The 27,659-nt window shown below is 42.6% G+C and overlaps 2 protein-coding genes across 4 annotated transcripts in view; one reads left to right on the top strand and one right to left on the bottom strand.

Annotated features, from left to right (window-relative positions):
- LOC110533474 (methylosome subunit pICln) overlaps nucleotides 1-18,349 on the top strand; it is a 19,499-nt gene extending 1,150 nt beyond the window's left edge. For both annotated transcript variants that reach the window (XM_021617722.3, XM_021617721.3), the window contains 5 exons: nucleotides 4,764-4,880; nucleotides 5,130-5,234; nucleotides 5,787-5,966; nucleotides 16,857-16,911; nucleotides 18,000-18,349. In XM_021617722.3, coding sequence (XP_021473397.2) covers nucleotides 4,764-4,880; nucleotides 5,130-5,234; nucleotides 5,787-5,966; nucleotides 16,857-16,911; nucleotide 18,000 — 458 coding nt within the window. In that variant the 3' untranslated portion in view covers nucleotides 18,001-18,349. The remainder of the gene's footprint in view (nucleotides 1-4,763; nucleotides 4,881-5,129; nucleotides 5,235-5,786; nucleotides 5,967-16,856; nucleotides 16,912-17,999) is intronic.
- Nucleotides 10,067-27,659, bottom strand: LOC110533475 (aquaporin-11). Of its 2 annotated transcripts, none has more exons than XM_021617724.3 (3): nucleotides 26,219-27,659; nucleotides 25,797-25,913; nucleotides 10,067-10,561 (listed from the first exon to the last, which is right to left on the bottom strand). In XM_021617724.3, exons 1-3 carry the CDS (start codon nucleotides 26,811-26,813, stop codon nucleotides 10,464-10,466), a joined length of 810 nt encoding a protein of 269 aa, XP_021473399.1. In that variant the 5' UTR covers nucleotides 26,814-27,659; the 3' UTR covers nucleotides 10,067-10,463. The 2 variants fall into 2 exon arrangements, with proteins under 2 accessions (XP_021473399.1, XP_021473398.1); XM_021617723.3 differs by lacking the exon at nucleotides 10,067-10,561 and adding an exon at nucleotides 21,127-24,995.

The following is a 27,659-nucleotide window of genomic DNA, read 5'->3' as shown; positions in this document are numbered from 1 at the left end:
TGCAACAGCCAAAACGTTTTGCAACTTAATTTGACTAATGCGTTTTCATAAAAGCAACTCTCCAAACATCCCAAATGACACACAAAAGCATTTATTGTTCACCATAATATCTGAGTCACACTGGCATGTCTCCTGTCCTGCCTGGTCTCAGACTAGACGTAGCATAGTAAACGTGAACCCGGGATGCCTACATTAGTTTGGTATGGTTACATAAGACAGATTGGTTACTTAATGCAGATGTAACGGATGTGAAACAGCTAGCTTAGTTAGCGGTGGTGCGCGCTAAATAGCGTTTCAATCGGTGACGTCACTTGCTCTGAGACCTTGCAGAGCAAAGGGAACTACTACTTCAATTGGCGTGTCTTTTGTGGAGCGATGGGTGACGATGCTTCGTGTGTGTCAGTTGTTGATGTGTGCAGAGGGTCCCTGGTTCGTGCCCGGGTATGGGCGAGGGGACGGTCTAAAGATATACTGTTACACAGAAACAAAATTAGGGTGGATGGGTGGGTGTATAAAGCAAACGCCTAGCAACCCAAAGGTTGTGAATTCAAATCTTATCACGGAAAACTTTAGCATTTTAACCTAACTCCTAACCTTAACAATAAAGCCTAGCTAATATTTGCCAGCTAGCTAGAATTCGTAACATATCAAACATTTAGGAAAATGTGTAAAATATTTGACGTTTAGCAAATTCTTAACCTACAGTGCCTTGCGAAAGTATTCGCCCCCCCTTGAACTTTGACCTTTTGCCACATTTCAGGCTTCAAACAAAGAAATAAAACTGTATTTTTTTGTGAAGAATCAACAAGTGGGACACAATCATGAAGTGGAATGACATTTATTGGATATTTCAAACTTTTTTAACAAATCAAAAACTGAAAAATTGGGCGTGCAAAATTCAGCCCCCTTAACTTTGTAGGGCCACCTTTTGCTGCGATTACAGCTGTAAGTCGCTTGGGGTATGTCTCTATCAGTTTTGCACATCGAGAGACTGACATTTTTTCCCATTCCTCCTTGCAAAACAGCTCGAGCTCAGTGAAGTTGGATGGAGAGCATTTGTGAACAGCAGTTTTCAGTTCTTTCCACAGATTCTCGATTGGATTCAGGTCTGGACTTTGACTTGGCCATTCTAACACCTGGATATGTTTATTTTTGAACCATTCCATTGTAGATTTTGCTTTATGTTTTGGATCATTGTCTTGTTGGAAGACAAATCTCCGTCCCAGTCTCAGGTCTTTTGCAGACTCCATCAGGTTTTCTTCCAGAATGGTCCTGTATTTGGCTCCATCCATCTTCCCATCAATTTTAACCATCTTCCCTGTCCCTGCTGAAGAAAAGCAGGCCCAAACCATGATGCTGCCACCACCATGTTTGACAGTGGGGATGGTGTGTTCAGCTGTGTTGCTTTTACGCCAAACAAAGTTTTGCGTTGTTGCCAAAAAGTTCAATTTTGGTTTCATCTGACCAGAGCACCTTCTTCCACATGTTTGGTGTCTCTCCCAGGTGGCTTGTGGCAAACTTTAAACAACACTTTTTATGGATATCTTTAAGAAATGTCTTCTTGCCACTCTTCCATAAAGGCCAGATTTGTGCAATATACGACTGATTGTTGTCCTATGGACAGAGTCTCCCACCTCAGCTGTAGATCTCTGCAGTTCATCCAGAGTGATCATGGGCCTCTTGGCTGCATCTCTGATCAGTCTTCTCCTTGTATGAGCTGAAAGTTTAGAGGGACGGTCAGGTCTTGGTAGATTTGCAGTGGTCTGATACTCCTTCCATTTCAATATTATCACTTGCACAGTGCTCCTTGGGATGTTTAAAGCTTGGGAAATCTTTTTGTATCCAAATCCGGCTTTAAACTTCTTCACAACAGTATCTCGGACCTGCCTGGTGTGTTCCTTGTTCTTCATGATGCTCTCTGCGCTTTTAACGGACCTCTGAGACTATCACAGTGCAGGTGCATTTATACGGAGACTTGATTACACACAGGTGGATTGTATTTATCATCATTAGTCATTTAGGTCAACATTGGATCATTCAGAGATCCTCACTGAACTTCTGGAGAGTTTGCTGCACTGAAAGTAAAGAGGCTGAATAATTTTGCATGCCCAATTTTTCAGTTTTTGATTTGTTAAAAAAGTTTGAAATATCCAATAAATGTCGTTCCACTTCATGATTGTGTCCCACTTGTTGATTCTTCACAAAAAAATACAGTTTTATTTCTTTGTTTGAAGCCTGAAATGTGGCAAAAGGTCGCAAAGTTCAAGGGGGCCGAATACTTTCGCAAGGCACTGTATCATATGAAATGGGCGATGGACAACCACAAAATTAATACATACCATATGAAATGTCACACTAAATGGAATCCCTTGGATTTCCGTCAAGAATAATAGAAAATACTCTTGAGCCCAGGTTGTCCTGTCAGGAACAGCCACCATTCATCCCACACATACCCGCTGCTGAATGGCCCGTTTTAACCCCCTAGAGAGGCTCATTGTCATATTGCGGATGGGCGAGCTGCCAGTCACGGTTGCTCGGACATCCGATGCTCTTGAGAGCTTATTTACAGCAGAGTTGCTGCTGAGACTAAACAATAAGCAGTGTTTTTGCTCATGTCTCAAGTCATGCCAAGGTCATTAGACTTCATTTGCTCACTTATGCCAATTTGTTGTGCCAAATGTTGCATTGTCGAAGGAACCTGCAAGTAAGCATTCTGTTGGACTGTGTATACCATGTGTATCCTGTACATATGACTAATAAAATGTGAAACTTTAAATTAAACTTCATTTTATTAATGCCAGTTAACTCTGATTGTAGTGCTCTTAGATTCATAATCCGCTTGGCCACCTTAACACTTGTTTGGTAGGGAAAATGGTTTTAAATGTAAGTAAAATATTGTTCCATTTGCATGTTGGACACTTGGTTGTATAGGTAGTGTAAGATCAAAATGAAAGAACATTTTATTTTTTTTCTTTGAGTTGCGCTTTGTTGAGCACATGACTTGTTTAGGACTCAAACTCAAAGTTTAGGACTTGGGATTTGCCTTGGGACTTGAGACTTACTTGTGACTTGTAAAACAATGACTTGGTCCCACCTCTGTCATTTACTACTGAAAGAATAAGCTATAAGCAGTCACCCACGACTGTGAGGTCTACGCATGACTCCAGCACCACCAAGTTTACTGACGATGGTGGTAGGCCTGATCACTGGCGACGAGACCGCCTACAGGGAGGAGGTTAGTGACCTGACCGTATGGTGCCAGGACATCAAGCTCTCGATCAACATCAGTGAGACCAAGGAGCTGATCGTGGACTACAGGAAACGGGGGCAGCACGTCCACATCGACAGGGCTGCAGGGGAAGTGGGTTTAGAGCTTCAAGTTCCTTAGTGTCCAAATCACTAAAGACGCGCATGCAATGACACCCCCCCCCCCCCCCCCCCCCACCCCCCCTCCCCCCATGAAGTTGAAAAGATTTGGCAAGGGCCCTCAAATCCTCAAACTACAACTGCACCATTGAGTGCAATCTTGACTGGCTGCATCACTGCTTGGTATGGCAACAGCACCATCCTCAATCGCATGGTGCTACAGAGGGTGGTGCGGACAGCCCAGTACATCACCGGGGCCAAGCTCCCTGCCATCCAAGTTCCCTGCCACCTCTATCAGGCAGTGTGACAGGAAGGTCAGAAAAAAAAACGTTACACTCCAGCCACCCAAACCACAGACTTTTCTCTGCTTCCGCACAGCAAGCAGTATTGGTGCATCAAGTCTGACACAAACCGCTTCTATCCCCAAGCCATAAAACTGCTAAATAGCTAACAGTCTGTGTAGCCATTCTCTGAGTTGACCCTTGTATTTTATTTTTACACTCTCTATGCACACTTGTAGAACTCTACACACTCACTCAACACGCACACACATTTATACTGACTACGCAAACACACTGGCATAAAATCTTAATTTACATTGTTGCTACTCTGTTTAAAATATCCTGATGTCTAGTCACCTTACCCATATACATACATTTGGTCATGTAGTGTATATGGACACCTGCTCGTTGAACATCTCATTCCCCCCCCTTTGCTGCTATAACAGCCTCCCCTCTTCTGGGAAGGCTTTCCACTAGATGTTTGAACATTGCTGCAGGGACTTGCTTCCATTCAGCCACGAGCATTAGTGAGGTCGGGCACTGATGTTGGGCGATTAGGCCTGGCTCACAGTTGGCGTTCCAATTCATCCCAAAGGTTTTCGATGGGGTTGAGGTCAGGGCTTTGTGCAGGCAAGTCAAGTTCTTCCACACCGTTCTCGACAAACCATTTCTGTATGGACATCGCTTTGTGCACGGGGCATTGTCATGCTGAAACAGGAACGGGCCTTCCACAAAGTCAGAAGCACAGAATTGTCTAGAATGTCATTGTATGCTGTAGTGTTAAGATTTCCCTTCAATGGAATTAAGGAACCTAGCCTGAACCATATAAAAACAGCCTCTCAACTAAACTTTAGTTGGCACTGTACGTTCTGCTGGCATCCGGTAAACCCAGATTCATCCGTTGGACTGCCAGATGGTAAAGCGTAATTCATCACGCTAGAGAACACATTTCCACTGCTCTGTGTGTGGGAGAATACGCTCACTAGTAGCCCTAGTTGTATATGCAGGTGTGCCATAATATGTCATGAGATCTGTCTGATTTGATTGGTCAAGAGACAAATTTAAGTGATACAAATCTGAAATGGGCTCCCTGTGCAAAATCTCTGCCCCCCCCAGGTAACTGTGAGAAGTGTGTGGAGGAAGAGGATAATGAGAGTACTGATGATGACTGCGACGCTGATTCCATAAGTCCTGTTACAGAGATCCGTTTTGTGCCCAGTGATAAGGCTACCTGTAAGTGGGTACTGTGGAATACCATTCATGCATTCTTCACCGTATAGTGAGCTATATATCAGCACATATTTGGACTCGTAATAGATATTCTTCAGGCCTGAGCTATATTTGAAAAATGAACCTCAAAGGAATGTTACTTAGATCGGACCAAACTGATGGTCCCTTTTACAGCTGTAAATCTATGGTTTGGGGAAAGGGTTGGTTTGGACAACTTTCCAAAATACTTTGAGTTGGTTTTCCACCCTCCAGTGGAGCCCATGTTCTCAGCCATCTCTGAATGCCAGGCCCTGCACCCTGACCCTGAAGACTCCGACTCTGACTTTGAGGGAGATGAGTACGACGTTGAAGAAGCTGGTGAGTGAGCCTGACCATGTTCACTATTCATTAGGGCACACAACAGAATGTTTTGCATCGGAAACAATTGAACCTTTCCCATTGGACAAGTCAAGGTAGTCCCTCCCTGCTTTAGTCTTCTTGCTGTTTTGGCGACTAATGAACACAACCCATCTCCCTTGCCGACAAATTAACTGATTTCTTGACATCTAGACTTGATGTTTCATGCCCAAATGTCCTCAGTGCACCTCAACACCTTGACAACTGTTCTGCGATCAGTATAAGGATGCACAATAATTTCTCATTCCGGTTGTTGGACTGTCAGTGCTAAAATAATATTTAAAGTTGTCTAACTTTCACCAAAGTATATATCTGCTGTATGATACCATGCCTTAACGCATAAAGTAACTGTACCCCCCCCCCCCCTCCCCAATCATTTTTTCTTACAAAAAAAAAACAACTTTCATTTGAAAACCACAACTTTACAGACCCACAATACTTTAATTGGGGTGCCCAATGTCAACTATGTGGGCATTTGACTAACATTTCAGTCTCCTGTCTCCCCACCCACAGAACAGGGTCAGATAGACCTGCCCACATTTTACAACTTTGAGGAGGGTCTGTCCCAGCTCACCCTGGAGGGCCAGGCCACCCTGGAAAGACTGGAGGGGATGCTGGCCGACTCTGCATCCCAGAAACACCACTGCATGGCCGGGGTAAAACCCGAGGACACCCCAACGGGATGCTGCAATGGTATGAGCTTGAAATGCATTGGAATGGGGTCTGCGTTGCTTTGTATACGTACATGTGTCGTGTTCATTAGGACATGCAATGGAAAAAGGAAATGAGTCCAAGTTGTCCCTCAACATTTCAGTCTTTTTGTTTGTTGCCTAATGAACACCCTTGATTTGGGTAACAGTAGGTCCTAGGGGGTGGACATTTTGTGGTAGGACTGGAACAATGTAAGATGCTCTGAAGATGTGTCGCTGATGTTTCATGCATCAGCATTAGATTATTGAAGGGAATCAATTTGCCGTCCTGAACCTCCTGCCAGCGTTTTTAGTTAAACAGTACTAAGCACCCCATCAGTAGGCTAGCCTCGAATTCCAAACTGAATAACGCTACATTTCACTATTGTTTGAAGTAGCCCTTATGTTACTGAATGTATTAATTTCATTATCAACAAATCCTGCAGAAAGTACAAATTTGAAAATGCACAAAATTAACTCATATTTGGATTGTCTAGTCAGCTGGACAGTTGTCCTCAACTTTTGATCTATTAATTTCCTAATCTCCAGACGGTTCACTTTCAATTTCTACCATGGTTATGCATAGGCTTTTCATATTTCTACTGTAAGAAATATTTTAATTGTCCATGATTTTGGCCAATTCTCATGAGTGTTAAGGGTTAAGAAACGCAGCATAATTCAGCTGTTTTCAAGGCTTGTTCAGCAGTCCAGTAAAAAGAAAATATAAACTAAAGCACTAGCACACAAGTACAACTATTAATGTACAGTGCATTCGGAAAGTATTCAGACCCCTTGATCTTTCACATTTTGGTACAGACTTATTTTAAAACTGATTCAATTGTCCCCCCCCCCAAATCTACACACAATACCCCATAATGACAAAGCAACAAGTTTGACATTTTTGCACATTTAATAAAAAACATAAGTATTCAGACCGTTTACTCAGTACTTTGTTGAAGCGCCTTTGGCAGAGATTACAGCCTCTAATTTTCTTGGGTATGACGCTACAAGCTTGGCACACAAGCTCTGTCAAGTTGGATGGAGAGCGTCGCTGCACAGCTATTTTCAGGTCTCTCCCTCCAGAAATGCTAGATCGGGTTCAAGTCCGGGCTATGGCCCGGCCACTCAAGGACATTCAGAGACTTGTCCTGAAGCCACTCCTGCGTTGTTTTGGCTATGTACTTAGGGTCGTTGTCCTGTTGAAGGTGAACCTTCACCCCAGTCTGATGTCCTGAGTGCTCTGGAGCAAGTTTTCATCAAGGATCTCTCTGTACTTTGTACCGTTCATCTTTCCCTTGATCCTGACTAGTCTCCCAGTCCCTGCCCCTGAAAAACATCCCCACTGCATGATGCTGCCACCACCTTGCTTCACCATAGGGATGGTGCCAGGTTTCCTCCAGATGTGGTACTTGGCATTCAAGCCAAAGAGTTCAATATTTGTTTCATCAGACCAGAGAACATTGTTTATCATGGTCTGAGAGTCCTTTAGTAGGTGCCTTTTGGCAAACTCCAAGAGGGCTGTCATGTGCCTTTAACTGAAGAGTGGCTTCTGTCTGGCCACTACCATAAAGGCCTGATTAGTGGAATGCTGCAGAGATGGTTGTCCTTCTGGAAGGTTCTTCCATCTCCACAGAGGAACTCTGGAGCTCTGTTAGTGACCATCAGATTCTTGGTCACCTCCCTGACCAAGGGCCTTCTCCCCCGATTGCTCAGTTTGACCAGCTCTAGGAAGAGTCTTAGTGGTTCCAAACTTCTTCCATTTAAGAATGATGGATGCCACTGTGTTCTTGAGGACCTTCAATTCTGCAGCAATTTCTGTTTTTGGTATCCTTCCCCAGATCTGTGGGTTGACACAATCCTGTCACGGAGCTCTAGGGATAACTCCTTCAAACTCATGGCTTGCTCTGACATGCACTGTGTCGTGGTAATTTCCTGTATTACTAAATGATGAGTTTACAAACCACACACAAGTCAGTTATATTTTAATCTTCATTAATTATGAGCTTCACCATAGCCCTTTGACTCTCAGATAAATTCAGTGTCTATAAATTAATTCTGAGTCTTTACAAAATAATTCTAGTATCTTTTATAGCCAAGATACACCCCTCTCAACTCACATGACGAACGACTGATCTCAAACTTCACAAAGGGCCCTTTACTTGAGAGAGGAGTATCCCATAGCCAGATGGCATTAGCTATACATTATCATTCAGTTTGGTCTCTAAAACGAGATTCTAATCTCGTTCCTGGTACTTCTTAGTACCAAAACATTACCTCACTATCTGGAATGCTCTTTAGGCTTTATTGGCAAAATACATCGTAAATCTCCTGTCAGTGCTATCTCAGAGGCCCATCGTCAGTGGAACCACAGGTGGACTCCGATCAAGTTGTAGAAACATCTCAAGAATGATCAATGGAAACAGGATGCACCTGAGCTCAATTTGAAGTCTTATAGCAAAGGGTCTGAATACTTATGGAAAGGTTTTACTTCTAAACCTGTTTTCGCTTTGGCATTATGGGGTATTGTATGTACAGTTGAAGTCGGAAGTTTACATACACCTTAGGCAAATGCATTTAAACTCAGTTCTTCACAATTCCTGACATTTAATTCTAGTAAAAATTCCCTGTCTTAAGTCAGTTAGGAATACCACTTATTTTAAGAATGTGAAATGTCAGAATAATAGCAGGGCATTATTTTAGCTTTTATTTCTTTCATCACATTCTCAGTGGGTCAGAAGTTTACATACTAATTGAGTGTATTTGGTAGCATTGCCTTTAAATTGTTTAACTTGGGTCAAACATTTCAGGTAGCCTTCCACAAGCTTCCCACAATAAGTTGGGTGAATTTTGGCCCATTCCTCGCTCGCACACGCTTTTTCAGTTCTGCCCACAAATTTTCAAAAGGATTGAGGTCAGGCATTTAATGGCCGCTCCAATACCTTGACTTTTATCCTTAAGACATTTTGCCACAACTTTAGAAGTATGCTTGGGGTTATTGTCCATTTGGAAGACCCAATTGCAACCAAGTTTAACTTCCTGACTGATGTGAAGCTGAACTGAAGCTCATAGGCACGAAGAATAGTAGCTTTGACCACTTCATAATTCAAACTGTCCTCCAGAGGTAGCGCTGACACAACTTCTTGGGCTTTACCAGTTCATTTACACTGAAGTAATAGGCACCATACCTCTTCAGACCATTTCAATGCTACGGCTATACGTTCAAAAACACAAAAATATAAGTCAACCTCTGCCTTGGTACCTTTGTTCAGAGAGTCAATGTGCCTACTAATGTCAAAAGTGTTGGAAGCTCCAGCTGGTGAGGACGACTCGCTAACAGTCACAGCAGGAACGAAGGCTAGCCTTGCTGTCTCTGCCTCCAGGTCCATCTGGCGCATTTTTAACTCCATCTGCCGCTGTTCTCGTTCTTTTTCTGCCTAAACTTTACACATCTCCAACTGGAGGTGGAAGAGAGCCCAAATTAGGCGGGAGACTCTCCAGTTGGAACTGTTGACCGGACTTCCCTCCTGGCATCACCGGTTGACTGTGGGGAGAGTGGATCAAAACGGGGCTGGAGCTTTAGCCTCGCCCTCATTTTCAGACCAACGGGCTTATAGGAGCAACAACATCCCCTACAGGGGTAGTAGGCTCAGGCAGCGGTAACACAAGCACCTGCTCTTCCAACAAAACATTCAACACTAGTTGTTTAACCTCCGCTTTAACTAAACTCTGCGGAATCGATAACAAATGGTCAGCCAAGGTCATTAAATCAACTCTACGACATTTATCAAAAACCTCCCAAGAAGGGTTATCCAAAAAGGATTTCAAATCAAATGTAGCCATCTTTAAATACTACACACGAGCCAACAAATAGCAAACACTAATGCTACATCAGCTATGACGCTCAACACTGAACTATACCACTACAACAATCTGCACAAGCGGCAGGGGTGTCAGTAAAGATATATCCCGGATGAGCCCCCACTTATGTTACGTATCCCTTTTGGCCCGACAGTCTAGGGGGGGGATGGTAACGAGACCCGTAACATGACTCATGCAAATTGAAATAGTGAAAAAGAGTGAGAACGAAATAACCAGACAACTAAATTACCGTCAAACTCATGGTTTATTTGAAAACACACAGTAATGGGGGGAGCAGGAAAAGGGGCTGAGCTGGACCCCAAGGAAATAAACAAGTATCCAAAAACACCCCAAAGCTAGACTAGCCTACTTCACCAACAGCTAACTAACTAACCAAAAATACAGTGGGTGGTCCGCCCAGTTCTAACTAGTGTTTTTATACAAAGTATTCCTACGGATAATGTATGCCCATGGGCGACTTATCTTGGTACCCCCTTTTCCCACCGTCATACAAACACCATAACAAAACCAATACTCACAGGTGGGGACAAAGTGACATGTAGTTGCAAAAACCAAACGAGATCTACAGACAGATGACATTGACAGAGAGATTGAGCTCTAGAGCAAACAACAGACAGGGTTTTTAAACCAAGGGAATGTGATAGGGTAATGGAAACAGGAGGAGGTGTTTCTTCTGATTAGCAACCGATTGATGACTGATTGGGGAATGATGAATGCCACCTGTGAGGAGGGGAGAATGAGAGAAAAGAAATACAGGATACACACACAGAATACCTGTATCCCTAACACTTGATGTTGCTTCAATATATCCATATAATTTCCCATCCTCATGATGCCATCTATTTTGTGAAGTGCACCACACCCTCCTGCAGCAATGCAGCCCCACAACATGATGCTGCACCCCCGTGCTTCACGGTTGGGATGGTGTCTTTGGCTTGAAAGCATCCCCCTTTTTAACAATGGTCATTATGGCCAAACGGTTCTATTTTTGTTTCATCAGACTAGAGGACTTTTCTCCAAAAAGTACGATCATTGTCCCAATGTGCAGTTGCAAACCGTAGTCTGGCTTTTTTTATGGCGGTTTTGGAGCAGTGGCTTCTTCCTTGCTGAGCGGCCTTTCAGGTTATGTCGATATAGGACTCGTTTTACTGTGGATATAGATACGTTTTGTACCTGTTTCCTCCAGCATCTTCACAAGGTCCTTTGCTGTTGTTCTGGGATTGATTTGCACTTTTCGCACCAAAGTGCGTTCATCTCTAGGAGGCAGAACGCGTCTCCTTCCTGAGGGGTATGACTGCTGCGTGGTCCCATGGTGTTTATTTGCATACTATTGTTTGCACAGATGAACATGATCCCTTCAGGCATTTGGAAATCGCTCCCATGGATGAACCAGACTTGTGGAGGTCTAATTTATTTTCTGAGGTCTTGGCTGATTTTCTTTGGATTTTCCTATGATGTCAAGCAAAGAAGCACTGAGTTTGAAGGTAGGCCTTGAAATACATCCACAGGTACACCTCCAATTGACTCAAATGATGTCAGAATCTTCTAAAGCCATGACATCATTTTCTGGAATATTCCAAGCTGTTTAAAGGGACAGTCTACTTAGTGTTTGTAAACATCTGACCCGCTGGAATTGTGGTACAGTGAAATAATCTCTGTAAACAACTGTTGGAAAAATGACTTGTCATGTCCTAACCAACTTGCCAAAACTATGGTTTGTTAACAAGAAATTTGTGGAGTGGTTGAAACACTTAGGTTGAAGTCAACTAGTTTGTGAACTTCTGACTTCAATTGTAGAATGAAGATTTAAAAAAAAATCTATTTTAGATTAAGGCTGTAACGTAACAAAACGTGAAAAGTCAAGGGGTCTGAATACTGTCTGACTGCACTGTATGATGTTAGAAGGAAATGCATAGTCTTGTTTTCATTTGAACTCTCACTGGATTATTACCACCCCAAATTCTTTTAGGTCAAGGGACTGTCGTGTCTTTGGCTATGCCTAATTAAGTGATATGACATGCTATTCTATAAAATCCTTTCTCTGTAAATAATATTACCTGATTTAGCTAATCATGTAAAAAGTAATTAACTAGAAAGTTGGGGCACCACGAAAGAGTGTTTATAGAGCTGTTATCTTCCGAATAAACTCTTAAAGACCTAGTAATATTTTACATCAATAGCAGTCAATGTTAATCGTCACCTTATTTCAGTCTCATCTGAAAGTTGTAAATTCTTGGTTATCTTCACGAACCCTGGCTAACAAGTTGAATCAGCAATATAAAATTGGGTTTAATTATGTATTTACTAAATACCTAACTAATCACACAATTGCATATACACAGAATGCAAATGATGTCATACTGAAAACGATGTTGAAGTATCGTCGTTGTTAGACTAGATACGTCGTCCGTCCTTTACTAGCCCACTTTTACAGCTGCTGTAACGGCCAGGATGTCTCACTTTAGTGAATAAGAGTTCAAAGTTCATACCATTCACAACCAAAGCTCACGCTGAGGTTGGCTTAGTTCTGTAGTTGACATATTAGTCCTTTTTAATGTATGGACCGTCATCCTATCGTCCTTGGAACAAAGTTATTCGCCCTTTTAACGTAGAGGCTGTAGGCCTCGTATACTTGGAACAGGAAGTTACATTTTCGTCAAGGGCTTATATAGTGGAGGGAGAGAAGAGCGTTTCATAGTTTATAACCAATGTCTCTTCACAGGGGTGGGCCACTGATTGAGCAGAGCTCTAAGCTTATGAAAACCCAATTCTCTCATTTGGAAGCTAAAATTAAATTTCTTCTTTTCACAAATAGTTTCATATTTAAATTGCACAACACTTCCATGTGAATCTGATAACTAGAATTTGTAGACTTTCCCAGATAGTTTGTCGTCCTGTCATAATGTCTCAGATGACACCCGAATGAGTTTTTCAACTGGTTGGATTACCGAAAATATGGTTCCTTTCCCCCCACTTGTTTGATGTTCCTCATGCTCTCTATGTTTCACAAAGGCTATTCAAGAGTCCTTCAGTAGAGTCGAGAGAGAGAGAGGGAAGGGAGAAAGGTATTTATGGGGGGGGTCATAAACCTTACCCACAGGCCAACGTCATGACAGGACATATAAAGTGTATTCTTTTTTTGAGGGTCTTATTTATTAGGGCACGCAGCAGAATCTCTTTAAAATGTTTTGCAATAGAAAATGGAAATGAGTGTTTAAGTCCAAGTAGTCTCTCCCTGTTTCAGTCAGTTTTCTGTTTGGTGAATACTACCCACGGGTCTGCTTTAGGAGATAAAGCTCAGATTGAGTGGCACACCACCAGCAGATGGCCCAAGTGAAGCAATCAAGCAGACTTCCGACAGTCACCACCTTTTGTGGTGACGATACTACAACGGCACCCTACTCCCCTTCACCACGTTAGATATGTTGACACCTAAGTCAAACTTTATTGGTCACGTACAGATTTAGCAGATGTTATTGTGGGTGTAGCGAAATGCATGTTCCTAGCTCTAACAATGCACACATCTAAAAGACGTTGAGTTTGTTTTCCTGACACCACTCTCCCAGGGCCCTCGCCTCCTCCCTGTAGCCTGTCTCATTGTTTGTAATCAGGCCTACTACTGTTGTCATCGGCAAAGATCTGCAAAATCTGTTGTCATCGGAGTTGGAGGCGTGCGTGGCCACGCAGTCAAAAGGTGAACAGGGAGTACAGGAGGGGGGCTTAGCATGCACCCTTGTGTGGCCACTGTGTTGCGGATCAGCAAAGTGGAGATGTCCGTAAACACTCAAGCCAGCTGGTCTGCGCATGCTCTGAGGACGCGGCTAGGGATGCCGTCTGGGCTGGCATCCTTGCGAGGGTTAACGCGCGTAATTTTCTTACTCAATGGCTACAGAGAAGGAGAGCCCACAGTCCTGTGTCGGTGGCGCTGTGTTATCCTCAAAAGCGGGCGACGGTGTTTAGCTTGTCCGGAATGTTTTCCCTTTAGTCCGTGATTGTCTGTAGACCCTCTCACATCTTGTCTGAGCCATTGAATTGCGACTCCACTTTGTCTCTGTACTGTTTTCCCTGTTTGATTGCCTTATGGAGGGAAAAACTACATTTTGTATTCGGCCATATTCCCAGTTACCTTGCCATAGTTAAATACGGTGGTTCGCGCTTTCAGTTTTGCGCAACTGCTGCCATCTATCCACGGTTTCTGAGTTGGGTAGGTTCTAAGTCGGTGGGTACAACATCTCCTATAAACTTCATGTTGAGCTCAACCGTATTCATCTACGTTATTCTCAGAGGCTACCAAGAACATATCCCAGTCTGCGTGATCGAAACAATCTTGAAGCGTGAATTCCAATTGGTCAGACCAGTGTTGAATATACCTTAGCATGGTTATTTCCTGTTTGAGTTTCTGCCTATAGGAAGGGAAGAGCAAAATGGAGTAGATCAGATTTGCAGAAGGGAGGGTGCGGGAAGGCCTTGTAGGCATTTTGAAAAGTTGAGTAGCAGTGTTTTTCCAGAGTGAGTACTACAGTCAATTTGTTGGTAGAACTTTGGTAACGTTTTCCTCAAATTTGCTTTGATATGTGGTTTCCAGTTTGCATAAAGTCCAGTGACGGTCCTTGAGGACCGTCGTGGTATCTGCTTGAGGGGGAATATACACGGCTGTGACCTATAACCAAAGAATTCTATTGTGGGGTAATACGGTCAGCATTTGAGGTATTCTAGGTCGGGGGAACAAAAGGACCTGAGTTCCTGTATGTTATCACAATCGCACCACGAGTAGTTAATGATGAAACATACAGCCCTGCCTTCTTCCCAGAGAGAGATTTATTCCTGTCTTTGCGATGTACTGAACACAGCTGGCTGTATGGACGGTATATCCCGATAGAGCCATGTTTCCGTGAAACTGAGTATGTTACAATCCCTGATGTGTCTCTGGAAGGAGGTGCCCGTCTACTTTATTATCCAGAGGCTGAACATTAGTGAGTAATATACTCGGAAGCAGTGTATGGTGTGCATGCCTCGTGAGTCAGACCAGAAGTCCACTCCGAATACTTCTTCTCCACCGGCGGTGTTTTGGAGCAGCCTCTGGAATAAGTTAAATTGCCTTGGGGGGTACGAACAAATGATCCAAATGATCCGCTCTTATTTCCAAGTCATTTATTGCTGTATGTGATAACACAATTCTGGGCTAATAATGTAAGAAATAACCCAAACTAAATAATGCAAAGTTGCTTAGGAGCAGAGCTGCCGGCGCCATCTTACATTACATGCCAGCAAAGTCCATTCCGTTTCGGGTGGGGTGTAGTGTCATGGTTATGCTACAGCGAATGTCCTAATATAGATTTATGAGTTGTGACTGAGGCGTTTGAAACATGATGGCGGAGCGCACTTGTGTTGCATGGATTCCATAAATTCTATAGGTCAATGCTGCTGGTTCCACAAAGCTTAGCTTTGCTACGCTGCTGCCTGTCTTTTCTGAATCAGAGTGCAATTGATACCCGACACTAACCTTTTTGGTCTGTGACCTTAGGGTAGCTAGTGTATCCTCAGCCTATTCTTGATTATATTCCACTTATTTGAACTATTCCAGTTCTAGCATGGCTGATCTGATACCATGAACTGGTCAACTAATCGTCAAGCCTTTGATTAGTTAGCCTTTCCTCAAATGAACTGCATAACTGAATGAACAGCGACAAAGTGAAATAGGAATATTTATTAAAATAGTTTTGGTCATAGCCTCGTCTCAGGAATTATCCTTGGGGGGCTCATAAGCTTGAGCCCATAGGTTAAACAGCAAGAGTGAGGAATGTGCATTATTGTGCCGTGCTCATAGGCTATAAGGTAAATAGGTGTATGACATTCCGCACTTGGCAAATTGAAAGGAGTAGATATGATGCTATGATAGTTTGTAAACACGCATTGATTCCCACTATGACCATAGAGGAAGTCATGTGAATGTATTTGCTTACTGATGACACTAAAGAAGAAAGCCATTCAGACTGCCTTACTTTTGTTGAACTTGCGTTATCAACTACATTTGTTGACCAGTTCTCATGCTGGAATAAGATCAAGTAAGTGCAACTGGTTTGGGGTACTGGTACTCAAGTTTATTAAACACTGAATTAGGGTATAACGGAAGTTTCCTCTGGGGAAAAATACAGTAATTATATCCTATTTACTATGGGATATTTTCAAATGGTTCCAGGGATATTTCATTGTTCCTATTACATTTACATTTTAGCCGGGGCTCTTATCCAGAGCAACTTAAAGTAGTGAGTGCATACATTTGACTATTTGTTCGTACTGGTCCCCCATGGGAATCGAACCCACAACCCTGGTGTTGCAAGTACCATGCTCTACCAACTGAGCCACACTATTCCCTCTTCACCTGCAGTACCTCATACACTGTCTTTACATGGCAGACTGACTAGGTGAATCCAGGTGAAAGCTATGATCCCTTATTGATGTTACTGGATTGTGTATGTTGAGGGTAAATTGGCAAGACAAAAGACTGGAAGTGCCTTTGAACGGGGTATGGTAGTAGTTGCCAGGCGCACCGGTTTGTTAAGAACTGCAACACTGCTGGGTTTTTCACTCTCCAGTTTCCTTTGTGTATCAAGTATGGTCCATAACGCAAAGGACATCCAGCCAATTTGACACAACTGCGAAGCATTGGAGTCAACATGGGCCAGCATCCATGTGGAATACTTTCGACACCTTGTAAAGTAAATGCCCCAACAAACTGAGGCCGTGTTGAGGGCAAAAGGGGGGTTTGCGCAACTCAATTTTAGGAAGGTGTTCCTAATGTTAGGTATACTCTGTGCAAGTGTCATTTTCAGTAGGGAAAGATTTTTGAATGGAGCGAAACGGGGAGGTACGGCCTTATCCAATGAACACATTTTCCCTTTCCATTGCAAAACATTTTGCTACAGTTTGCACTTCTGAACATGACCCAGGTGTCCAGAAGGGCAAGTTGTTTCATGAAATACTTCTGACTCCTACCCTTCCTCTCCACCTCCAGAGTCTGGTGCAGTAGGGGTCTCAGGACAGTTTGAAGACGCCAACGTTGATCATTGGTAAGACTTTCACCCTCCTTGGAATAGGTTATAGTGATTTTAGATTTTTATTGGATAATTAAAAGTACAGTACCAGTCAAGTTTGGACACCTACTCATTCCAGGGGATTTCTTTATTTTTTTACTATTTTCTACATTGTAGAATGAGTGAAGACACAAACTATTAACACACATGGAATAATGTAGTAACCAAAGAAAAGTGAAATCAAAATATATTTTAGATTCTTCAAAGTATCCACCCTTTGCCTTGATATCAGCTTTGCATACTCTTGGCATTCTCTCAACCAACTTCACCTGCAATTATTTTCAAACAGTCTTGAAGGAGTTCCCACATATAATGAGCACTTGTTAGCGGCTTTTCCTTCACACAGCGGTCCAACTGATCCCAAACAATCTCAGTGGGTTGAGGTTGGGTGATTGTGAAGGCTAGGTCATCTGATGCAGCACTCCATCACCCTTGAATGAGTAAGTGTCTGAACTTTTGACTGGTACTGTACATGGAAGACTTCTCCAGCTGGTTGACTCGTATAATTCAGTGTTTCCATCCCTAGCACACCTGATTCAACTAGTCAAAGCTCTTTTATTAGCTGTGTCAGGTGTGCTAGTATTGGAATAGACTAAGTGGAACGACTGGTTGTCCTTGAACTGTGGTTAGGGAAACACTGCTATTATGCCTCAATTATTTGGGCTCATGATTGGCTCTATACTCCCGTGCTGTTGTAAATAATTTAGTGTGATTATGAACGTCTCTGTTCCCGTGCGTCGCGCTAACGATCCCTGTACTGTAATCAAGCTGGGTAGTTCTAATATGCTCGTTGGCAGAGACTGCCTAGTTTAGCCTGCAACTGATAAATTCCACCTTCCATTCACCCGTGGCACAAGTTCCCCCTAGACTTTACAGTGTGATTTAATCATTGACACACACGCTCCAGTCCCTTACCCAAAGGCCACCTATAGCATGTTTTTAAGCAGTCATTTTCTTTAGCTTTGTTTGGACTAATAATGAGTCATGATGGCCATGATGTCACCATTGTCAGGTCCAGTTCCTGGCCACTAATCAGCCATGTGAAATGTGATCTTGTGTTGCAGATGGAACAGAGAGGCCCTTGTTAGCACCCTCCTGACCGAAAGCATTTGAAAACGGGGGCATTAGGGTGGAATCGAAGTGTGGGGGGGCCTAAAGGTCTGATTGCGTAACACAGATGCAGGCAGTGCCAAGGCACTGGGTCTCTGAATGAGTACAGATAAATAATTTTAAGTCTCACAAGGCTAATCTCTACTGGCAGATCACGATAGGCCTCGAAGTCTGAAGGACTAAAGCAAATAACTGTCACTTTTTTGTGAAGCGTTTCCATTTTTGTTACTGAAAGAAAAGAACAGCCAGCAGATTTATTTTGAGCTTTTGTATGTTCAAATAATAAAACTTGGTTTTGTATAAAGCAAGGTGTGTGTGTGTGTGAGCGCGAGAGTGGATGAATGGGTAATCTGTCATCCGAAATGAGCACAGACTTTCAAACAGCAACTTGTAAATCTTATCAACCTGCGTGTAACAAGTGATCAATTGCAGGATAAGGATTTGAGATGCTGGTGGGATGTTCAGTTGGCTGCCACAGACCAGCTCTAGAGCCTTAACAACATTTGTTTGTTGAAAATACTTTGTTTGCCAACTGGCACCCTGGTTCAGTGGCATGGTGTGGATTTCTGTAGGACTGCTTCTCTTCCAGATGGGTTGGTGCCCACACTGCCCAGCCACTCTACACCCCCCCCCACAGTTGAAAGAAAGAGGCAGCTTTGTGTGTGTGTGGGGGGGGGGACTGACTACTGACACGCAGAGAAAGAATGGATTCAGAGGGAGAGGATTTATGCTCAAATACAGTGGCCGCTCAGCACCCAAACACCATCCCAGCCCTCTTTGCTCTTTTGATTTGTTCCTTCTCCATCAGAAGAGAAATCGACTTCTCTAGACTTTCTGCACAGTGTGCATTTTAATCAGAGGGAAGGCATTGTTGAATTAAAAAATGTAGAATTACTTAATGAAAAATTGCATTAGGGTACTGGATCCCAATGTGTTTTTTTGATCCTGCTATGGAATGTACTGCTAACGGATATCGGTTTCCACTAGTTCAAAAAAATGCAGGATAATGTGGAGGCTGCTGAACAACCAGCTAACAATTGAAACTGTTTTAAATTCACACTTCAAAAGTGATTTCACTAAAAATACTTTTGTCATCTTCAGGATCAGATTCTGAGCTAACAAGTTCTACAGTAAAGGAAGTTGTGCGGTGTTGACTGTTTATTTAGTTTGTAATGATCAATTATGGAGATTGAATCTCTAAAGCCAACTGTACTGGACGGACACTCCACCCAGTTTACCACCTTCCCCAGAGATTAAAATACTAATTTATAGGATAACATGGTTATACAAGCCGTTTTCTAGTGGTGAAAATGCCCAATATAATTTAAGCAATTTCCTTTAGCATTACTCCTTATGGCTGTTGGGACTTTGGGATATGTGGTAATATTGTGATGGTGTATTCTGAGAATCCCCATATCAGATTTGTTTAAATCTTTAAAATTTTATTTTGAACAAACTTTTTTTCCCCCTTTTTTTTTTAGCAATTCTTTAACTAAACAAGCTGCTGTTCAGCTAAAGCAAAAACAGTCTTTGTCACAACTACCTACAAGCTGAAATGTATTTTATGTAAGATTTGATGTATCATTTGCCCATCTGAGTTGTAGCAGAACACTGAAAATAGAGGCAGCTCGTAGACCGAATACTAGGATAAAAATCTAGACATATCGAGAAATACAAAGATGCACATTTAAATGCCGCCCTAATCCTCATGTCCTTTTAAAAAAAGTTTATTTTTGAATTATGTAGCACAATCACCACAGAGCAAGACGGCTCTCTTAAAGAACAAAACAATCTCCATGCATCATTTAACAAATGGAATACTCTTATTTGGCCTGAGAAGCTACTGAGGTACTGCTGGCCAAACAGCATTGTAGAATTCATTCTACAATCAACATGTATAGAAGTGGAGTAGGGATTGAGTAGAGGAATTTTTGTTTTCTGTGACTGTCTAAACTGCCCCCTATTCACGTGTGTGTGTGTGTGGTGCACTACTTTTGACCAGGGCTTATAGGGCTGTGGTCAAAAGTAGTGCACTATATATAGGGAATAGGATGCCATTTCAAAGACTCACTGTTATGTAACTGCAGTAAGGTAATGCCCAGGTCTGCCTAAACATTTTGAGTTTGCTCTCTTTCTGCCACAGAGCGAACTGACCTTTGCAGTTATAATGCATTGTTTGACATGAACATTTGACCCCTTAAATGTCTAATCATCATCAACCCTTTATTTTAGACAAATTTATACCTGGAATGGTACCATGACTCCACTAAAATGGGACAGTTGAATCTTGGTGAAAAACCAGCACACATGCAAAGATTAAGGTACTCCATCGTTTGGAACAAAGTTCATATTAAACTTGAGGGGCTGCAAACGCCTGGCTCCATTTGTGATGCAGAATTTCTTTCTACTGAGGTATGTCACAATGACTGACGACATTAGGGAGAGGCCTAATGCCCAAATGGATGTACAGTACCTTGTGAAAGTATTCACCCCACCCCGGCCATTTTTCCTATTTTGTTGCATTACAATCTGGAATTAAGATTTTTGTTTGTATGTTTATCATTTGATTTACACATGCCTTTTTTATTATTTATTGTGAAACAAACAAGAAATAAGACTAACAGAACTTGAGCGTGAACTTGAGTCACTGCCCCAAAGGCTTTTTTCTTGCCACTCATCTCAGCTAAAGTGCTCCTAGGGACAGATATTCCAATCTCTGCTGTGGAGCTTTGCAGCTCCTTCAGGGTTCTCTTTGGTCTCTCTTGTTGCCTCTGATTAATGCCCTCCTTGCCTGGTCTGTGAGTTTTGGTGGGAGGCCCTCTTTTGGCAGGTTTGTTGTGGTGCCATATTATTTCCCTTTTTTAATAATGAATTCAATGGTGCTCTGTGAGATGTTTTAGAATATTTTTTTTTATAACCCAACCCTGATCTGTACTTCTCCACAACTTTGTCCCTGACCTGTTTGGAGAGCTCTTTGTTGTTCATGGTGCTGCCTGCTTGGTGGTGCCCCTTGTTTAGTGGTGTTGCAGACTCTGGGGCTTTTCAGAACGTGTATACTGAGATCATGTGACACGTAGATTGCACACAGGTGGACTTTATTTAATTATGTGACTTCTGAAGGTAATTGGTTGCACCAGATCTTATTTAGGGGATTCATATCAAAGGGGGTGAATACATATGCATGCACCACTTTTCTGTTTATTTTTTTTAGGCATTTTTGAAACAAGTAAATGTTTTCACTTCGCCAATTTGGACTATTTTTGTGTATGTCCATTACATGAAATCCAAATAAAAATCAATTTAAATTACAGGTCGTAATGCAACATAATAGGAAAAACGCCAAAGGGGTGAATTCTTTTGCATTGCACTGTATGTCACCCAGCTGAGAGTCGAGTGTAGAGACATGGGTTTGGTTCAGTCAGTCGTCCTGATAAGCCCTTGTAAACAAATGTGCTGTTTTGTCAATGGACGAGGGAGAAATAACTTGTTTTGGTCACGATCTCCAATTTGTTTCCTCACACTTGATTTTATTTTGAGGAGGATGGCAGCCTACATGAGAATTAACTTGTAATATTCGTCGTAACCATCTGGATGTTACCGTGAAACAGTCTACCTACACTGCTCACTAGATAGCAGTCACCCAGGCCTGATTGGCTACACTAAAGCACATTTTTATTGTAGTGAACGTCTAACGTTCAAATGTTTTTATTAAACTATTACTCCGATTTAACTGGATTCTTCTGAAAACTCCCAAGTCCTAACTTAGTCAGACAAGTTTCAAATTCTAGCTTAAGTTACTAGCCACAATCATTAAACTAGCTAACTAGCTGAAGGGCTCAGGACGACTAGCTGCTGCTGAGCTGTGGTCAGAGAATTTCTTATTATTCTGTATGTAAAGCCGAGACACTGCATTTTAGTATATGTTATGTTTGTGAATGTCCATTACCAATTTCGTATCTGTTACGAATTTAAATTCTTAAGTTAATAATTTGCTAAAACATACTGTATGTGATGAATTTCCAAAATGTATGAAACTAATTCTAGCTAGGTGGCTAAGTTCAGGAGTTAGGGGAAGGGTTCACTAACTCTTTAACCTAACATGAAAAGTAGTAAATCAGTTAGTTGCTAATTAGCTAAAATTTGTCTGATTCAAACTCAGCCTTTGGGTTGGTAGACATTTGCGATATAACTACCGTACTTTTTGTTTTTGCCATTTGTCTTGTTACTTATCATACCGAGTCTTGGATTTTCATTTACTATACATCTAGTCTGAGACCAGGTTTCCGACTGAACCAAATGTTTGTCGCCACTGCTCTTGCTGCGAGACAAAAGTCATAAATTTGGGCACCAGCGTGTCTGTATAGCCTCTCCCTTAGGGACATGTCTTTTCATTCTGCTCATCAAGTATGTTGTACTGGTGTAGTCATCCAGGGTATAAGCAACAACATGGTACAGCACATTTGGAAAGTAATCAGACCCCTTCACTTTTTATACATTTGGTTTCATTACAGCCTTAATCTAAAATGGATTAAATAAAAATGGACTCCAATCTACACACAATGACAAAGCTATGAGACTTAAAATTGAGCTCAGGTGCATCCTGTTTCCCTTGATCATCCTTGATGTTACTACAACTTGGAGTCCACCTGTGGTGAATTAAAATGGAAAGCCACACACCTGTCTATATAAGGTCCCGCAGTTGACAGTGCATGTCAGAGCAAAAACCAAGCCATGAGGTCGATGGAGTTCTCCATAGAGTTCCGAGACAGGATTGTGTCGTGTCACAGACCTGGGGAACACTACCAAAACATTGAAGGGTCCCCAAGAACACAGTGGCCTCCATTATTAAATGGAAGAAGTTTGGAACCACCAAGACTCTTCCTAGAGCTGGCCGCTGGGCCAAACTGCACAATCGGGGGAGAAGGGCTTTGGTCAGGGAGGTGACCAAGAACCCGATGATCCCTCTGACAGAGCTCCAGAGTTCCTCGGTGGAGATGGTTGTCCTCCTGGAAGGTTCTCCCATCTCTGCAGCACACCACCAATCAGGCCTTTTTATGGTAGTGGCCAGATGGAAACCACTCCTTAGTAAAGGGCATATGACAGCCCGCTTGGAGTTTGCCAAAAGGCACCTAAAGGACACTCTGGTCTGAAGAAACCGATATTGAACTTTTTGGCCTGAATGCCAGGCATTGCGTCTGGTGGAAACCAGGCACCATCCCTACGGTGAAGCGTGGTGGTAGCTGTGAAAAATGACATGTTTACATGATTTGTTTGATATTTAACAATTATATATTTGAAAGTGTGGGACATTTCTGTTCTAATGATATGTTTTTATGGTCTACACTCTAGCTCCCTGCAGGTAATATAAGCGTATGGTAACTAGAGAGAGCTTGAGATGGCCATTGACTTGGTGATAAAACCTAAAGACTGCATTCCATAGACAAGATGTGGAGGGTGTAACAGAGAGAGCCTGGAGGAGTAGAACAAAATCCCTCATAGTTGCCCAAATACAAGGATGATTAGAAACGAAGCTGGGTTGTGGGTTAAAACGGCACCAGGTGCAGATAATCACAAGATGAACCCAAAGTGTCTGAGTTTCCTGATCTGCATGGGAGGGGTGGAACCAGCCATGACTAAGCATTTTAGTGTCGGCTATATAAGAACCGGGATTCCTCTGGAAGGTTAAGCGCTATGCAACACACACTTCAGTGTGCTGTCGACCAGCTTCATTATTGCAATAATGAATCAATGTTTAAAGATTGATTGTTTGAATAATTGTCCAAATCTCTCTCGGTATACATGAATTTCCACGACACAGCATCATGCAGTGGGGATGTTTTTCAGAGGCAGGGACTGGGAGACGAGTCAGGATCGCGGGAAAGATGAACGGAGCAAAGTATAAAGATCCTTGATGAAAACCTGCTCCAAAGCGCTCAGGACGTCAGACTGGGACGAAGGTTCACATTCCAACAGGGCAATGACTCTACGCACACAGCCAAGACAACGTAGGAGTGGATTTGGAACAAGTCTCTGGACGTCATTGAGCAGCCCGGACTTGAACCTGATCGAACATCTCTGGAGACCTGAAAATAGCTGTGCCGCAACACTCCCCATCCAACCTGACACAACTTGAGAGGATCTGCAGATAAGAATGGAAGAAACTCCCCAAATACAAGTGTGCCAAGCTTGTAACGTTATATCCAAGAAGACTCGAGGCTGTAATCGCTGCTAAAGGTGCTTCAACAAAGTACTGAGTAAAGGGTCTGAATACTTATGTAAATGTCATATTTCCCTATTTTTATAAATTTGCAAAAATGTCAATACCTGTTTTTGATTTGTCATTATGGGGTGTTGTGTTTAGATTGAGGGGTGGGAAAAACAATTTTAATAAATTTTAGAAAAAGGCTAGCGTAACAATGGAAAAAGTCAAGGGGTCTGAATACTTTCTGAATGCATATAAGGTTAATTTCAATTCATGAGGTCATGACAGTTTTAGATAGGTTCATACAGGAACATGTTATGCCATTAGAGGTAACCCTGCACTAATAACTAAAATATTGCATAATGACAAAGTCCAGGGAGCCTTTCCTCAGCACATTTTTCATCAAATCTTCAATTTAAGTAAAAATGTTTTACTGATCAACAGCTGATTATTATGGCCCTTTTTTAGGGCAGCATAAATTGAACTTGTGCTGTGATCAGTGACCACAAAGTTAAGACTTAGTATGTGTGAATGCCCTTAGACCTAGTCATGTTAAGGTGACCATAATAATCAAATACTAATGGCCGCCCTGGCACCATCATATATAAAGGAGCCTACTCAGAGGGCTACAATCTCATGTGTTACTGTATCTTCTTCTTCTGGACAACAGGGATGCCCACGCCCATTGTGCTTTTCCCAGATAGGAGTGGGATGATTTTGTCAAAGAGCAGGATGCACATTGCCATGCCTGTGAATATAGATAGATAGAGATTATACAGGGTACACTTGGGAGCAAGTTTTTCCTCTGTAGTCCAGCCCTGTCCCAAACCCCAGGGCAGGGTGAAACTCAATTGTCTTACACAATAACCCATTTTTCTAGCCTGGTCCCTAATTGCCATGCAAATGACCATAGGCTTTGAACTAGCAGCATATGAGCCAGCATCATCCCACCCTGAAGCTAAGCAGGGTTGGTCCCTGGATGGGAGACTAGATGCTGCTGGAAGTGGTGTTGGAGGCCCTCTTTCCTCTGGTCTAAAAACATATCCCAATGCCCCTGGGAAGTGATTGGGGACATTGCTCTGTGTAGGATGCGGTCTTTCGGATGGGATGTTAAACTGGTGTCCGTCCTGACTCACTGTGGTCACTAAAGAGCCCATGGCACTTATTGTAAGAGAAAGTGTATTCACCACTGTGTCTTGGCTAAATCCCCAATCTGGCCCTCATACCATCATGGCAACCTAATCATCCCAGGCTTCCAATTGGATCATTCACCCCCCCCCCCCCCCCCCCGTAACTATTCCCCAGGTCGTTGCTGTAAATGAGAATGTGTTCTCAGTCAACTTACCTGGTAAAATACAAAGATTGTCTGTACAGCACAAACCGTTCTGGGACCAGGCTACCATTTCTCTATTTTAGTGGAAACGATATCACGACAACTCACATTCTGTTTCACTTCATGTATGACGAAGTGTGAGTGCTGCTGTCAGTCTGATTGTCCAGGCTACCATTTCCTTTACAGCTGGTAGGCAAAATAGCACAAGTACTTTACCTGTGACTGGTCCTAGCCAGTAGACAAAAGCATATTCCAGGAAGGTGTGTCCACTGCAGGGGAACTGGACGGAGAAGGCCATGATTGGGTTGAAAACAGCCCCTGAAATATGACCCCCTGAGATTGGGGGGGAGCAAAGGGTGAAAGTTAATTGACTTCTCAGTAGGATAGTTCCTCTCCTATTCATATAGGTTAGTGTAAATACATACATACACCCAAGCCCCCCTTCTCTGCTTGCACACTAACACAATCCAAGTCTCCATTTCTATTCCATTCCCAGTCCCAAGTCTAGTAATTGCAAACAAATTAAATTAGTTTAATTGAAGTATAGATGACATGAGGGCACAAGCATAACTAGGCTATTATACTTTGAGTTATTAAACAGTGTGGCGATGATCATAATGAAAATCAACTCGACAAACCTGAGTAAACCAGTGACGTAATGACAGCAGCGATGACAGGGGCGTGGAATATCTCGTCTAGTTTATGAATGTGGAGGACTGCGGCTTGGACAGCGAAAGTGCAAGCCAGCTCCACACCAGCGGCCTCCAACAGGGACCCATTGATGGGACTGAAGCATTTAAATCCGAACCTTTTGTGCGTGAGGTGGTGGTCGGATAGACCCAAGGACCAAATGTGGGGCACGAGGAGCTGCGCTGCTTTCCCACCTATAAACATACAAGTTATGCGCGCCACCGCAGTTTTCCCTGTGATATTCTTGCGGTAAACGTTCTCGATAGCACCATTTGGGTTGGCGAACGCCCCGTGAAAAGTTATTACGTGGACCACCGTGATTATGAAAGTCAGTGTGAGTGCTATATGCGGTTCGATTCTGCCAACTTCGCCCAGGACTTTGAGTTCGTGCGTACATGCACAGAGCTGGTAGGTCGAGACAATTTCCACTAGGTAAATCGCATAATCCTTGCCAGAGAAGAGGCGCGAGATCAGTATGCGCGTCGCCTCGCAGAGAAGTACTGTTGTGGCCAATAGTGCCAGTGAAATCCCCAAGTCTGTCATTCTCGCAGAATTTTGTTTCTTTTTCCGCTTCTCTCAACAACCGTACATTTGGGTAGTTTAATGCACCTCTCTGTGTAGTCAGTGACAACATGTATCAAAGTCCTCCGCCGCGAGCCGAATGGCTAGCTTGACAAACGGAAGTTGCTTTCACTATTTGTGTCCGGAAGAACAGCAGAGGGCGCACTACACACACAATTAAAGTAGCCATGCCACATATCACAATTCAACTATGATTTATTTATTAGGCTGTATCCATTCCAGGGGCTTTTTTAGCACATCATTAAAGGCACAGGCTGGGATATTTTCTGCTGTTCAATGGAATTTAAATTAATGATATACCCATTGAGATTGGGGTGGCAGGTAGCTTTGTGGTTAGAACGCTTGGCCATTAACCGAAAAGTTGCTAGATCGAATCCCCGAGCTGTCAAGGTTAAAATCTGTCGTTCTGAACAAGGCAGTTAACCCACTGTTCCTAGGCCGTCATTGTAAATAGGAATTTGTTCTTAACTGACTTGCTTAGTTAAATAAATTGATTCTTGAAGAAAATAACTTATACATACATGCCTTAGGCTATACGGTTGTTGTATTACCCAATGTTTCGTTTTTTGTTGTCTTTTCAAATTACTATGTTCCAGAGTTGCAAAAGTATCAGATAATATGTAACAGCTACACATAGCCATTCAACGTTCAGGAAATAAATACATTCCTATTCTGTAAAGAATACAATGTATCCTTTACAAGCTACTTTAACTTTTCTGTTTCATATGAGCTGGGTAAAGGTATGTTGCTTGAACAAGAGTGACCCCTCTTGTTTTAAGTATGAAGAACTATGAAGTTTCTCATTCC

This window comes from Oncorhynchus mykiss, chromosome 10, assembly GCF_057628025.1.
Source record: "Oncorhynchus mykiss isolate SJ-2025 chromosome 10, ASM5762802v1, whole genome shotgun sequence".
NCBI lineage: Eukaryota > Metazoa > Chordata > Actinopteri > Salmoniformes > Salmonidae > Oncorhynchus > Oncorhynchus mykiss.
This window is presented reverse-complemented; position numbering and strand designations above follow the sequence as displayed.

Excerpts from the sequence above, each read along its gene's own strand:
- LOC110533475 (XM_021617723.3), bottom strand. The coding sequence starts at position 26,813 with ATGACAGACTTGGGGATTTCACTGGCACTATTGGCCACAACAGTACTT. Across the intron at positions 25,914-26,218 it reads TACGTCACTGGTTTACTCAG|GGGGTCATATTTCAGGGGCT; the intron begins GTTTGTCGAGTT and ends CCCCAATCTCAG. Across the intron at positions 24,996-25,796 it reads CTGGCTAGGACCAGTCACAG|GCATGGCAATGTGCATCCTG; the intron begins GTAAAGTACTTG and ends CTATATTCACAG.